This window comes from Urocitellus parryii, chromosome 6 (assembly GCF_045843805.1).
Source record: "Urocitellus parryii isolate mUroPar1 chromosome 6, mUroPar1.hap1, whole genome shotgun sequence".
Classification (NCBI taxonomy): Eukaryota; Metazoa; Chordata; class Mammalia; order Rodentia; family Sciuridae; genus Urocitellus; species Urocitellus parryii.
Genome location: NC_135536.1, coordinates 24,979,025 through 24,993,274, shown reverse-complemented (window position 1 = coordinate 24,993,274; position 14,250 = coordinate 24,979,025). Strand labels below are relative to the sequence as shown.

Sequence of the window (14,250 nt, the reverse complement as noted above, 5' to 3'; positions counted from 1 at the left end):
TTCAGCCAAGCCAGTTAGGAAGTGAAAAGATCTACTAGAGGTTAGGCAGTGGGATTTTTCTGGTCTCCCTGGAGGCCTGGTTGTCTTAGGTGGCAGGGATGGGAACCAAATGACACCATCCTGCAGCATGCTGTTCCATCGCTTGCGTGGCTTTCTCCCGGTTAGATAGTGATGGTCTGAAGAACCCACCTATTGGGCTCCTCTCATTTGGCTAATCACCTAGCATGCTCACCTGGGATGCACCAAGCACCTTTAACTCACTCGGGATGTCTTCCTACCCAGGTACCATATCAGTGAACAGCAGGCGCACGCCATTCACCGCCAGTGGGGAGAGCGAGATCCTGGACCTGGAGGGAGACATGTACCTGGGCGGGCTGCCGGAGAACCGTGCTGGCCTCATCCTCCCCACGGAGCTCTGGACCGCCATGCTCAACTACGGCTACGTGGGCTGCATCCGCGACCTGTTCATCGACGGGCGCAGCAAGAACATCCGGCAGCTGGCGGAGATGCAGAACGCCGCGGGCGTCAAGTCCTCCTGTTCACGGATGAGCGCCAAGCAGTGTGACAGCTACCCCTGCAAGAACAACGCTGTGTGCAAGGACGGCTGGAACCGCTTCATCTGCGACTGCACGGGCACCGGCTACTGGGGAAGAACCTGCGAAAGGGGTGAGTCAGCCTTCGCAGGTGGCATGCTCCAGTCCAAGTGGAAATGGGTGTTACAGGTGTATGCCTGGACAGCCCAAGCCTTTGTTCCACCTGCACTCTTCTTCCAAATAAGAATTTTTGGGTTCACTGGTTTCCAGAACACACCATTCTAGTTCTGAGTGCCTAGCATCATTTGGCCAGAGTTAGGTAGAAGAAAGAAAAACTTTAAAATAGATATTATTATACTCATATGGTTTTGATTAGGTATCTTCTCTTTAGGGAGGATGAATCGTTCTTCTTTGAGATTCCAGGAGAGCCAGTCTGCTGGCTGTTTCATTTATTCCGTGTTTCCTGAATAGTTTCTACATGCTAACTCCTGGGCTAGGCTTTAAAAACAGAATATCGAACAAGATGGATATATGCCTATCCTTACAGAGCTTGCTGCCTAGTGGTATTAAATAACCAATGATAAACATGGTGGGTTTCATAAGAGGTGGTGCGATGGATGGGTAGCAAACACAGAACTCTGGGGCCAGACTAGATGAGAAGTTTGACCTTTATGGAGTCATGTGAACCTCATGAAGGAAATAAGTATCTCTGAGACTTGATTGTCTCATTTGGTGATATTTAGGCACCACCTCACCAGATATCAATGATGATCTGACTTAATAGGTTCCTAAAATATGGTATGCATTTAACAACCACTAGTGACTCTTTGAAGATTGTAGTTATTATATCAGCTTTGTTATTATTGTCAACTTTATTGAAGCAAAGTACAGAAAAGTTCCAGAGACCCTTGTAAGAACACTCAATGTACTATAGGGATCCAGATAAAACTTGTTCAAAGAAAAAAAATACCTAAGATAAGAGGTGAAATATGAATAGCAGCTGCCTTGGCAGAGAAGTGGCAGGAAGGAGTGTGATCTAAACAGGACAGATATAAGAGACATGGTGGTATTGAAGAACTGAACAAAGTCCACAGTGGACTCCAGGCTTTCTTCCTTTGAAAACAAAGTCCATAATGAAAAGGGGACCCAGAGAGGTGGCTAAAGAGGTAAAGCCAACCCTTTAGAACAGGCCAGAATACTACAGGGAGTCCCTTCTGCTTACACTTAAGTATCTTCTATATGCACTGAATACAGTTTGGGCAAGAAGCAGAGATAAAGGTTAGCAAAGGAATGACATCTAGCTAAGGAGGTTCAATTGATAGACCACATTCAGACTGTAACTTGGTCTCTTATTTTTATATGCCCCAAAACACAAAATCAAGTTGGCTATCCATGGGCTGACAGCTTCTATATTATATGAAAGTATACTTTACATAGTTACCAAATATTTGCTGAAAACATAGCTCTAGGTCTTTAAGGATACGGCATCTATAACAGACATAGCTCCTACCTTCAATGAGCTTTTGCATGTAGCTGAGATATCTACACAAGAAGCAGTAAGACAATAATTCAAGGCAGCATCTTAGGCTGTGTTGGTGAACAAGCAGGAGGACATGAAGATTGAGAAGAGAAGAATTCTTTGAGGACCCACGGGGTCTTCCTTCTAAAGACCACCAGTGACCAGAAATTGTCCAAGTATCAGAAGTCTGGTAGTCGGGATGATCCTGGTTGGTGTTTACAAGGAGTGGTTTCTATGAGGTCAACTGTGTTAGTAGTTAACATGTATTTCAAGAGATGGCAAACTTTATTTTTTTTAAATATAATTAGACCAAAAACAGATACAGGACCTTGGGATGAAGTGGAAGCCTAGAACTTTCTTATAGTTTATGGAATTTAAATGCAGATTCACTACCTTGTCAAAGCAACAACAACCAGAACATGAGCCGAGATGAGGAGGCAGCCATCTGGAATAGAAATAGGCCATATGGGCCTCATAAGTCTGTCAAGTACCTGGACTCTTTCCAAATATCTTTGTAGGGTAGCATACCCTGGTGCTGGTTTGGGAAGATAGAAAGGTCATTTGACCTCTGAATGTATGAGACTTTTGATGCGAGCCTAGGTATTGTGGTTATTCCACCATCTATGGAAGTGGTGTGAGAAGCAAAGGTCACCTCAGACATCTCACTTATTTCTCTTGTATCTCTGCTAGTCAGAGGACTTGTTGTTGTTGGAGGCAGGGAGGAGCAGCGACATTAGTGGCCATGTAAGGTGTTTCTATAATATGCCAAGGGCAAATTAATGGGAGTTCATCCAAAATTTGCCAAGTACAATGAAAGTCACTGCTCCTTTTACATTGTCACTTCTGACTAGTCATTAAAGGGCAGCTGATTGGGGATATATGAGGGACAATTATTCTTGGTACAGTGAAGCCAAGAGTCATCCATTCTGGCCAAATGAGAAAGAGCTTAGCAAATTTAAGACGTTTGATCTATATATCGCTCAAATCCCAGACGGTTTGGCTGATTGTTTTGTTCCCCCACTAATTGTTTTTTGCCCCTGTATTGTTCCTGACACCATGTTCAGAATGAATCAGTGGAGTGTAAAAATGATAGGACTCCACTCTGCTAGCAAAGAAAATAGAGCTTCCCAATGACATTGTTTTGCTCTTATTGAAACTCTTTCCTTAGTGGAGATTTCCGTGGTGGAGACTGAGCATCTTTTACTCATTTTTTAATATGGATAAAGACACTTATTGAGGCCCTAATATATTCTAGGCACTATGTTCAGTGCTGGAAATACAAAACAACAAACAAATAACAACTACAAAAAAAAATCGATACTGTTCCTATTTGTTGTTCGGTGGTGTTTGGGCCTCTTAGAGAAACAAAGAAAATATTCAACATATGGTAGATGTTATGGTGGGGGTCTCTAGGGAAGATGCAGGGCAAAAGGTGGAGTGGCCACTTTTACATAGGGTGTTGATGTTAGGGAGAAGGGGATCCAAGGTTTCTTGGCTCCTATTTCTACAAAACTATATGACCTTTTCCTTCTTTAGGTCTTCAGTAGTCACTACGGGCATTTCTGGTGAGTGGTACAGGAAGTGTTTGGCATCCTCTTTTTATCCTTTGGATGAAGGGATGCTTTCCCACCTACCATAACATCAACGTAGTCACTTTGTTTACTATTGTCTGCTTTTTTTTTTTTTAATCCTAGAAGCTTCAAACTTCTTTAGTACTAATTGTGATGAGTTTAGGAAAATGCCCAATACTGTGTGCCCTGCGGAGTTGAAAATTTGGGAGTTCATGGGTTAAAACTGGTTTTCAGAAGTGGGCATGGCTCAGGTCAGGTCGAGATGAAAAATGCTCAAGGACTTAAACAAGATTAATCTAAGGAACAACTCTCAGATCAAAGTTGTCAGCCAAAGATAAAAGAATAAGACTAGGAAATACGCTGGTATTTGGACTAGGATTAATTAGCATGAGTATCTTTCTATTCCGGTAAAACCGAATGACTTTTTGCTTCTTCCCTCCTAAGAGTGCTTTTTCTGCCTATGAAGATGAACAACTCCATATCTTCTATTTCTGTGTTTATGTACATTTTTAACACTTTTATTATTACAATGTAGTTACTTATGATGGTTGTGTTCGTTTTGACCTAGTAATATTTGTATGAAATGTAATTTGCTCCATTTCAGTGCCCTGTGCCACCTCTTTCTCTCTCTTCCTCCATTCACCTATTCTCCTTCCTCTACTCTATCGGTCTTCCTTTTATTTCTTTATCTATTTTTAATTCATGCTTCATATATACATAAAGGTGGGATTCACTGGGGTATATTTATACATTCACAGCATAGTTCTGTCAAATTCATTTTGCATCTCTTCCCTTTCCTGTTCCTCCTCCCTCCCCTTCACTCTCCTTCTACTCCACTCATCTTCTCTCTGTCTTTCTGGTATCCGATCCCCTTCACCCACATGTTTTTCCCTTTGCTCTAACTTCCATGTGAGAGAGAAAACATTAGACCCTCCATTTTTCGAGGCTGGCCTATTTCACTGAGCATGATGTTTTTTTCTTTTCACCCATTTTCCAGCAATTGCCAACAACTTTAAATCTTGACATCTGAAAAATAGACTTGATATTGTATTCAGATTCTTTTTAGTGTGACCTAAGAGGATGTAGAGGTCTCTACCTATCCTGATCAATTAGTTCTATAGCTACTATGGTGTCCTTTTCATGGAGATGTGGAAAGTAACCCCGTGATCTAAATAGCAAAGTTCTGTTATAACTACTTAATGCTAATTAGTTGAGTTGAAATGCTTTAATCTTCTGGAAGACCACCTGCTAGTCTGTGCAGTTCTGTTGTTTGGAAGGCATTGTTGAGTTTGTTGTTACTCTTTTCTGGACATTTTCCTTCTCGAGGCAGTACAATCAACTTGACAGGAGACAACATAAGCATATTATCCTTGGCAATGTAGCCAAATTGTTTAGTCCAATTAGTGAGAGTCCCCATAGGGGAAGTGTAATGCTTGATTCATTTGTGGACCAACAAGCTTAAATTAGAAGCTACTTCAGATTTTATACTCTTCTCTGTATGACTTTTTCTAAATGTATGTGGCATTAATTTGGCAAGAAAGTAAATAGGACTCAGCACAAGTCCATCCTTATGTCAAAAAAGAAAAAATCCCATAGTACAAGGGTTATAGGCAGAATGGGACAATGGTTAATAGCATGCATGGTATTTGGAGTTAGATCTTGGTTCCTATGTTACTTCATAGCAAGATGATGTACGATAAGTACATATTCTAAGTCTGAATTCTCTAATCTATACAATGGAAGTACAATACTTACTCCATCTAAAGTATTCCTTGATGACCAACTATAGACTGAACTATGGCTAACAGTATCAAGGAAGTAGATTTACTGGATGATTACCTGGAAAATTTCAATCAAATGAACAGAGAAGCAGAGCAGCTGTACAAACCCCAGGGTACCGTTTGAGATCCTCCAACTTCTAGTTCCAGATTTTTTTTTTCACTTAAAGTTAGCATGTTCCAAATAGAGAGCCCATTTGGTTCAGTTTGGTTCCTCTGTCTATTACTACACCAGAGATGGAAGCTCATAGGTGCATATTTGTGAGTTAGAACCACCCTCTGCCTCCTTCCTGAGGATGTTAGTTTGAATGAGAAGAGCTGTCTCAAGGTAAGCACAGTGGCTGGCATACAGTGGTACAGTGATAGTCTCTCTTATTGAGGAGGCTTTTTCAGGTGTTTCTTGTTCATGCAGGGCAAGTATTCATGGTAGGTCCAAGAGAACAGATGAAGTTCAGTTTTTCCAAGTTCTTTAGAAAGAGGTGAGAAGTCTGATTCTCTTGAAAGATGCCTGTACAATGGAACAGCTTAGATTCTTGTTCCAACAAAAAAAGATGCCTTATATTTTATATATTTATTTTTAATCTGAATTCTCCCTTGAATTCAAATGATTCCCTGACTTAAAGCCTAGGGAATCAGTCGAATCACCAGCACTTGTAGGCCATCGCAGAAAATGTGTATCACTGTGTTCCTTGAAGGCATCAGCCTTTGCCTTCATTTTCTCAAAAAATATATTCTGTAAAAGAAGTATATACACATATTACATACAAATATATATTACATAGAAATATTATATATAGTATTTGGAAAATATAGGAAAGTAGGAAGAATGGGAAAATTACCAAATGCTCAACACAATTATTAACCATATAACCAAATATAGTCATATTTATGTCTGACTATAATCTTGCTATGGGTACAATTGTGTGTTCTACTTTTTCCATTGAATACCATGTTGCAATCTACAATTTTCCTGCCTCAGTGTTCTGTGTGGTTTGCACATACACATATGTACACACATGTACGTATACATTTAAGTGTATAAAATCTTACGACTTCCTCAGTGCTCTTCTATGGTTAGGGTCCAGGGTACCCTGACCCATCAGGCAAATCTTATTGTGTATACCCAGCCAAATGGAATTACTTCATATTTTTTTCATTCTACCTTTATTTTTTTAACCACCCCTGATGTCTGCTAAAAAAATTAATATCTGGAATCTTGGAAACTGGGTGCTTTTCAGAACATTAATTTACAGGAGCAAGAAAATATGGCAATGAGGACAAACCAGCTTTTTTCTGGGTCTCCATTGACCTGACATATAACACCAGCTAAAAACTAAGAAAGCAGGTATTTTGAGTTTACTCAATAGGAAGGGAGTGAAGACTGACAGTTCCCCTCCCTGCTTAGGGACTCCATGTCAGCTATCCCCTGAGATTGTGGTTGTATGCCTGAGGCCATGGCAGAAGATTCTGCCTCAAAAGGGTGAGACACTATTCTTACTGAGGCTGGACTGTGTCATTTGGATGTCAGACATATGCCATGTGTATGTCATAACTTCAAAAAATAGCAGGATTAGCATATATCATTGATGTCACCTGTACATAATTTTCATTTTGATAGGTAGAGAATTGGAAGCTGTGAGAAGTTACCATGAGTTCAATGTGGAGTAACTGTTAGAACTCATGATTTTTGATTCCTATTTCATTGTATTTCAGCTTCCTTTTCATATATACAAAGTTTGGATTTTAAGATGATTTTTATATACATACTTGCACTGTGTTATTAAACATTGGAGGGCCTAGGGCTCTGTTTTGGGTCTGTTCTATATAAGCACAGTTTCTTTGGTCCCCTTATTGTCAAAGGTCATCTATATGTCAGTGACTCTCAACTGGAATTCCAGATTTCTATATTGTCTATTTGACATCTCTGTTTGGATATCTGATAGGTGTCTTAGTCAAATCAGTGAAAAATAGAAACCTTGAGTTCTTCTTCCCTGTAGCTTTTTTTTTTTTTTTTGTCTCACCAAGTCCAGACAATTCCTCATGTAAACCCATCCTCTATCTGTCTACTTCTCTCTGCTACTATCATTCTAGGTCAAACCACACTGATCTTTCCTTTGGATAACTAGAGAGCATGCAGTATGATTATGAAAAATTTAAATTCATTTTGTGCTTTCCTTAGAGTATTAAAATTAAAGCATTATAATTTCTGTACATGCAATACACTCCTACTCTAAGTAGCTTTCATTTTAGTAACATTTATTCCACAAAACCTGTAGGAAATCAAACTGTGGTGGTTCTTTGGGTCTTTAGCATACAATTCCAGAGACAGATTTCTAGCTCTTTACTGTCAGGCTTGATGCACTAAGTCCTGAGGATGTACCTTTGTTGAGAACATGTTTCCTGTTCCTCATGAGCTCACAGTCTAGCAGAGAGATGGAGAACTAATCTGCAAACTGTAATGCTACCTACCAAGGACAATGATTCATGGAATAATTATAGGAAACAAATAACAATTAGAAAGTAGATACAAAAGCATGACATACTACTTTAGGACTGGTTCTGGATTGACTTGGTTCACAGCAACTCACTGGTGTAGAAGCAATAGGAGTCCTGAACTCCAAGGTCAAATATAATAATACTAGTTGCTTTTACTGGTCTCAGTGTCATTGAGGAGGGAATCTGCTTTATGACTGTGCTCCCACCTGCCAGGGATATCCAGGTGCTTTTTATTTAGCTATGTGACCTTGAGGTAGTTATTTGGATCCTCTGGCCTCTCTGTTCTGCAAGAACAAAATGAAACAATTGCGTTTCATGCTCTCTCAGGGCCCTTCAACTCTCAAACTCAAATGTCATCAGCTTGGCAATGTCTTCCCTTTTCCCGAGTAGAGGGATAAAGGTGAGTGAAGGGCAGGACAGGAACGGGAGTCCTTGCTTCTTGAATCTGAAGAACTGTCTGAGTCAGGAAGTGCAATGAGGTTTTCACCTCTCTGATTCATTATCCTAAGGAAATGAATGCCTCTTATATTGGGTTCACTTTAGGCCATGATAACATAAGACTTAATTGATGGATTAATGGATAGAACCTTGGCTTTCTTCAGAGGATTAAAAGCCGGTCTCCTTTGTGACCCATTGCTTACCTTTTAAAAAAAAAAAATTTATATATATTTATTTATTTATTTTGCAATACTGGGGATTGAACCCAGGGGCTCTCTACCATCAAGATACAGCCTCAGTTTTTTTTTTTTAATTTTTTTAAAAAAATATTAAGGCAGGATCTTGCTAAGTTGGCGAGGGTCTCATTAAATGGCCTCAAACTTTCTCTTGCCTCAGCCTTCTGAGTCTCTGGGATTATAGGCATGTATCACTACACCTGGCCTGTTTTTTTTTTTTTTTTTTTGGTAAATAATGACATGTTATCTGAGAAAGGTGCTTCTCAAGAAATGGGCAATTTGGGCAATTCATCCACATCAACATATCTCCTTTTTCTTACCTATTTTTGCTCAAATCATATAAATGTATTCCTAAGTGCTCAGACTCAGTCTTTTTTTTTTTTTTCCTCTTCCAATTGTGCAAGTTTCCCTTTGCACAGTCTTAGGATTGAATGATTGAATGAGTTGTTCCACCCAATCAGAGTCTGCAATATCCCTGTTACTCTGAAGAAGAGGGAAGTATATTCTAGTTATTCTAGAGTCAGAACTCTCGGGGTCTTGACAGAGTAGGGACTTTGGAGATCTTTGAAAAAGCTGCACCTAGGCCTGCATTTAGTCTGTGACTGTGAGGGTCTGCCGCTTGGTGCAGTTCACGACCACCACTTATGAACCCTGGCCCACCTGCTCCTCTGCCTGCCTCAGCCTGCTCTGTGTGGTGCTGTCAAATGCAGGGGTACAGTGGCTGTTCACAGTGCCATTCTGTACCTTTATTACCACATTTGCTAAAAGCTACTTAACTGCCAACAGACATCTGCCCATTATAGTGCAATAAATTGAGAGCTGCTAAATTATGAGAAACCAGTGCTTTGAAATGCAACACCAGGGGATTGTCACAGGCTTTTCTAGCATCTCTGACATCCTGTTTCTTTTCACAGTTAGATGAACCCTTCTTTGCTCCGAATTGGATTAAAAGGAAAGTTAAGAGACCTTCCATTTATTGAGAGAAATTATGTGCCTGTTCTGTGTTAGGTTCTTGATAGACACCGGGTTCATGTAACCCTCCCATTCTCCCTGAAGGTTGCATATTTTAGTTGAAGAAATTCAGAGTCAAATTCTTTCCAAAGTAGACCGACCGAGTGCTATGTGCCAGGAACCCTGTTGAAGACTCAGGATACAAAGGCATCAATTGTGATTCTCTTCACAAATGTCTCATTATGTTCTGAAATCCAGGGAAAGAGGAGCACAAATGGAGGGAGAAATATCTGGGAAAGCATCACAGATTGTGGGGCACTAGCTGAGGCTTAGGAAAGGAGCAGGAATCTCTTGTCCAGATAGAACCGTCAGGGACAAAGAGTATCCCAGTCAGGAGGCAAAGATATTCCAACAGAAGGCCAATAGAGAGATCAGTGTAAAAGTTAGTTCAGTTTGTATCAGTGCTAATTCAGAAGTGAGAGAAAGGAGCCCCTGACCAAGGTAAGGACAATGGAGGTTGGATCTGGGGACACATCTAATAGATATAAAAGGAGCAACGTCAATAAGACTTGGTAACCGATAATTCACAGCAGAAGGGTGGACACAGTGGGGGAGAACAAGGGTTAGCATGGAGGCCCTGTTGTTTCACTCACCTATCTTGAGTCCTTGGAGATTCTTGGAAGGAGAGGGGAGAAGTGGGGTGACCATCAAGGAGAGGCTACAAGGAGTGAGACCCATACCTGCTTTGGTGCTGCTTTGAATGTGTGGCTTATCCTCTCTGTGTGCCTCAGTTTCCATTTTTATTACTGAGATTATTGACAGAGTCTGTTTAATTGTCTTGTTGGAAGTCTCTGTTATAGGGTCAAAGTACATAGGTGCACATGTATAAATTAAATGAAAGTGCCCCCTTCCTGACTCTAGAGCGTAGTCATTCAAGAATGAAAAAGATAATGCTGTAATATTTCTCCCTGCCCCCCATTTTTCTTCTGTTGTAGAAATGGCCCAGATATGATTTCTAGGTTTCAGCACATAAAACACTGGTGCTTAAATCCAAGTGAGTAGGTGATTCCTTAGGGCACAGGAGAGCATGCTTTTTACCATATTCCAAATGGCTTGGGTATGAGTCCAGACATGATCTGCTACAGACTCGGGATTTTAAAGAACTGTTAAAATGCTCTATTCTAACTGTGATGATCTCAGCCAAGCTTTGACCCACCTTTGGTGAAAAAGTGAGTTGTTGCTTACCTCTTCCTTTTGAAAAAAGTGGTCAGATTTGAGATTAAACTGAAAAATCCATTCTTGAGAGCTAAGCAAATCACACTGCTGATTTTTCCCTACTCGAGTCTCTCCTTTGGGTTTTATAGCATTGACACCAATACTGAGGACAGTGTGTGTGAGTTTTGCATCGATCACATGTGTGTGGTTTCCCTTCCAGTATCTGGAATGTCTGTTCCTTGTGTTTTATCATAGTTTCTGGGTCATTAAGGGGAAGAAACAGCAGACGTGTAATAGTCATAGGTGGAAACTCCAAAAGCCAAGACTTAAAACTCCCTTGACCAAAAGAAAACCAAGCAGAGTACAAAATGTCATAGAATTATTTATCTTGCCAGTAGAACAAAGGCTGAGATGATACCTTGCAAAACTGCCCAGACCTCAAATTTTAGATGAAGAAACTGAGATCTCCAGGTAGAAATGAGTGGCCCAAAGAATAGCAGATAATGTTCTTAGCCCTCATTTTATTTATGTACATTCAGATTTTTGTAAGAAAGAGCAATATCTGGGGCTGGGGATATAGCTCAGTTGATAGAGTGCCTGCCTCGTGTGCACAAGGCCCTGGGTTCAATTGGGGATTGAACCACACACACACAAAAAAAAATAAATAAATAAATACATACATACATACATACATACATAAATAAAAGAAAGCAATATCTGTGCATATTTGGGGAAGATATGTTTATGTTCCCGTGATTTCCTAAGGAGTGTAATCATGGCATTATGGCAAGAACATTCAATCAATCTCTAGTAATTTGATGGTAAATTTTATTTGAAACATGGGCAAATGATGTAGAGATAAGACATGCAAAGGCAACAGATATGTATACATTTCTCTTCTTTATCTTTCATGGCTCACCCCATCTTACCCTAGGAAGCCCAGTTCAACAGAGAGGATTTTTGGAGTGACAAGTGCATTTGGGACTTGGGGCTGGAAACCCTGCATATGAACGATTCTTAAAGGGCCCCCTCTGTGGGCTGTTGGATAGCTATTTCCCTGGCAAGTGGATGCCATCTTTCTTGGAGATCATTTCATGCTTCTTAACATATTTAACCTTTATAGCAAGGCACTCTCATCAAAATGACAAACCCCAACAGAGCCTTGTAAGAGGCCAGTAAATCAGAAACCTTATGGAATCTGTGGGATTGACATGCTCCCCTTCTCCGTTCCCCCAGGGAAGTAAAGTTCTGTGCCTTTCAGATTTTAATCTTCTCCACAGGCCCCTTGTCTAAAATGTCCTGCTGTGGCCCACTGGTATTTAAATATTGTTTTTCTTATCGTTGCCCAGGGCCACATACTGACAGTCGCTAAGGCTGGCACATTCTTTATCTCCATCAGCCGATGTTGTAAAGGAAAGAAGAGTGCTCTGATGTTTGTTGGGTTGAATTCTTTTCACCCCTGAAGACATCCTTTCTGGGTCTGAAGATCCTGGCTGACTCTTAATGTCACCACGTCCATGGTAGCAGGATGCTACTCTAAGTGACCTCATCTCCTGCTGGCTGTCTGCTACCCTGCTCCTGTTGCTGGGTTCTACAATGATACTTCATTTACAAGGAATCCAGCATCTCGGCCACTGTGAGATAGAGCTCCCTCCTGTGGAAATCCGCAAAAGTTCAGAACAATGTTAAGAGTAGAAGAGGGAGGAGGAAAGGTGGATAAGAAACAGTTCTGATAGCTGTACAGGTGATGAAAACCCTTCTAAGGGTTGGAAGGAAATCAACCCTTTTATCAGAGTTGCGGTTAATATTGATAAGTTGGAAAGGACCTATAGCAGTTGAGTCTAACCCAATATCTAAAGCCTACACACCTCCTTGACAAAATTCCTGCATTGCTTTGTTTTAGTCTGCTTTTGTTGCTGTGATCTAAAAACGTATCAAACAATATTAGAGGCGGAAACATTGCCTTGGTACTCGCAGTTTCAGAGGTCCCAGGCCATAGATGGCCAGTTATTGCTCTGGGCCTAAAGTGAGGCAGAACAGCATGGCAGAGAGGTGTGGAGGAGGAAAGCTGCTCAGGAAATGGCAAGTAGGGAGCAGAGAGACAGCTCTGCTCACCAGGGACAAAATATAAACCCCAATGGCCTGCCACCAGTGACTTGCCTCTTACAGCCACCCCCTATCTGCCTATAGTTACCACCTAGTTGATTCGCATTGGTGGATCAATGCACTGATTAGTCTAAGACTCTCATAACCCCATCATTTCACTTTTGAACTTTCTTGCATTTTCTTACACACTAGATTTTGGGGGACACCTATTCTAAAACCATAATGTCATTGTATGAACTCTCTGGGAACATTTACTTTGTTTCCATATATTGTACTAAGAACTTAGATGTAGTTAGCTTATTTAATTAATGCAATGAGATAGATAATGTTTTCATTCTTAACTTACATCTGAGGAATTGGAGTCAAAGATAGGCTAATATGCTCAAGGTCACCCAGGTTTTCTAGGTGTTCCACTCCTGAGACCACTCTCTCGTGGTCAGTCAATGTTCTCTTCTGGTCCCAATGACAGTGATGCTCACCTTTTTGCAAAGCAGCCATTCCATTTGGCACAATAAATCTTCCTTTTATCATGAACTATAGTCTTATAATGCTTTCTTTTGGCCTTGGGATCCACATAGAACTTTTCTAGGTTCTTCTTTGGCATGAACGCTGAAGATATTCAGACCAGATTCAGCTTAAATGCTTTTTACAACTGAATTCAGTTACTTAAGGATATCTATCATTTGCTCACTGAAATGTTGTGAGTCGTTCTCAGGATAAACATCATTAGATTTTTCAATCAGTCCTCACCTGTTATGATTTTGAACTCCTTAATAATCCAGTCATCTTTGGGAGTGGGGAAGGGACCCATGCATTCACTGAATTGAAGGGTGGCTTCTAGTTCAGGGACCTCTGTGGAGCAGACCCTATTACTCAAGCAACAGGGATGAATTATTAAAGCATTCACACAGATGATTATCAGACACTGTAACATATATGGATATGGGTTTGTGTGGCCAGTAGAATTCACTGCCATATTTATGGGAGCAGTGTTTTGGGCCAATTTCTTAACCTGAAAATATGCCTTGGGCCACAGTAGATCATATTGTATTTACTACCTAGCCTTATTTCTCAAAATAGTCCCAGGTTGAATGTGGTTAAATCACTTATTTCAATAGCGAAGTTGAATTTATTTCTGACCAAAGCACATCTCAAGATATTGATAGACCAGAAAATTGTAGTGATTGATTGTTAGGACTAGTCAGGGCCTTAATAAGTTATCTATGTCAGGGCTGATAATTTACAAAGAAAGAACTGAAGTTCAGAGTGGTTTTATAACTTGCTAGAGTCACACGGGAAGTAAATAGCCATGGTGGGACTTAATGACTCAGTATTTTGAATCCTGGACCAGGATTCTCTATCCTGAAGCAATAATGGAACTACTCTTGTTTTGTGCCCGTGGGCCTG

The 14,250-nt window shown here is 40.5% G+C and overlaps 1 protein-coding gene across 11 annotated transcripts in view; it reads left to right on the top strand.

The window, feature by feature from the left end:
- Nrxn3 (neurexin 3) overlaps positions 1-14,250 on the top strand; it is a 1,484,695-nt gene that overhangs the window by 442,794 nt on the left and 1,027,651 nt on the right. For all 11 annotated transcript variants that reach the window (XM_077800321.1, XM_077800320.1, XM_077800323.1 and 8 more), the window contains one exon: positions 283-666. In XM_077800321.1, the coding sequence (XP_077656447.1) occupies positions 283-666 (384 nt within the window). The remainder of the gene's footprint in view (positions 1-282; positions 667-14,250) is intronic.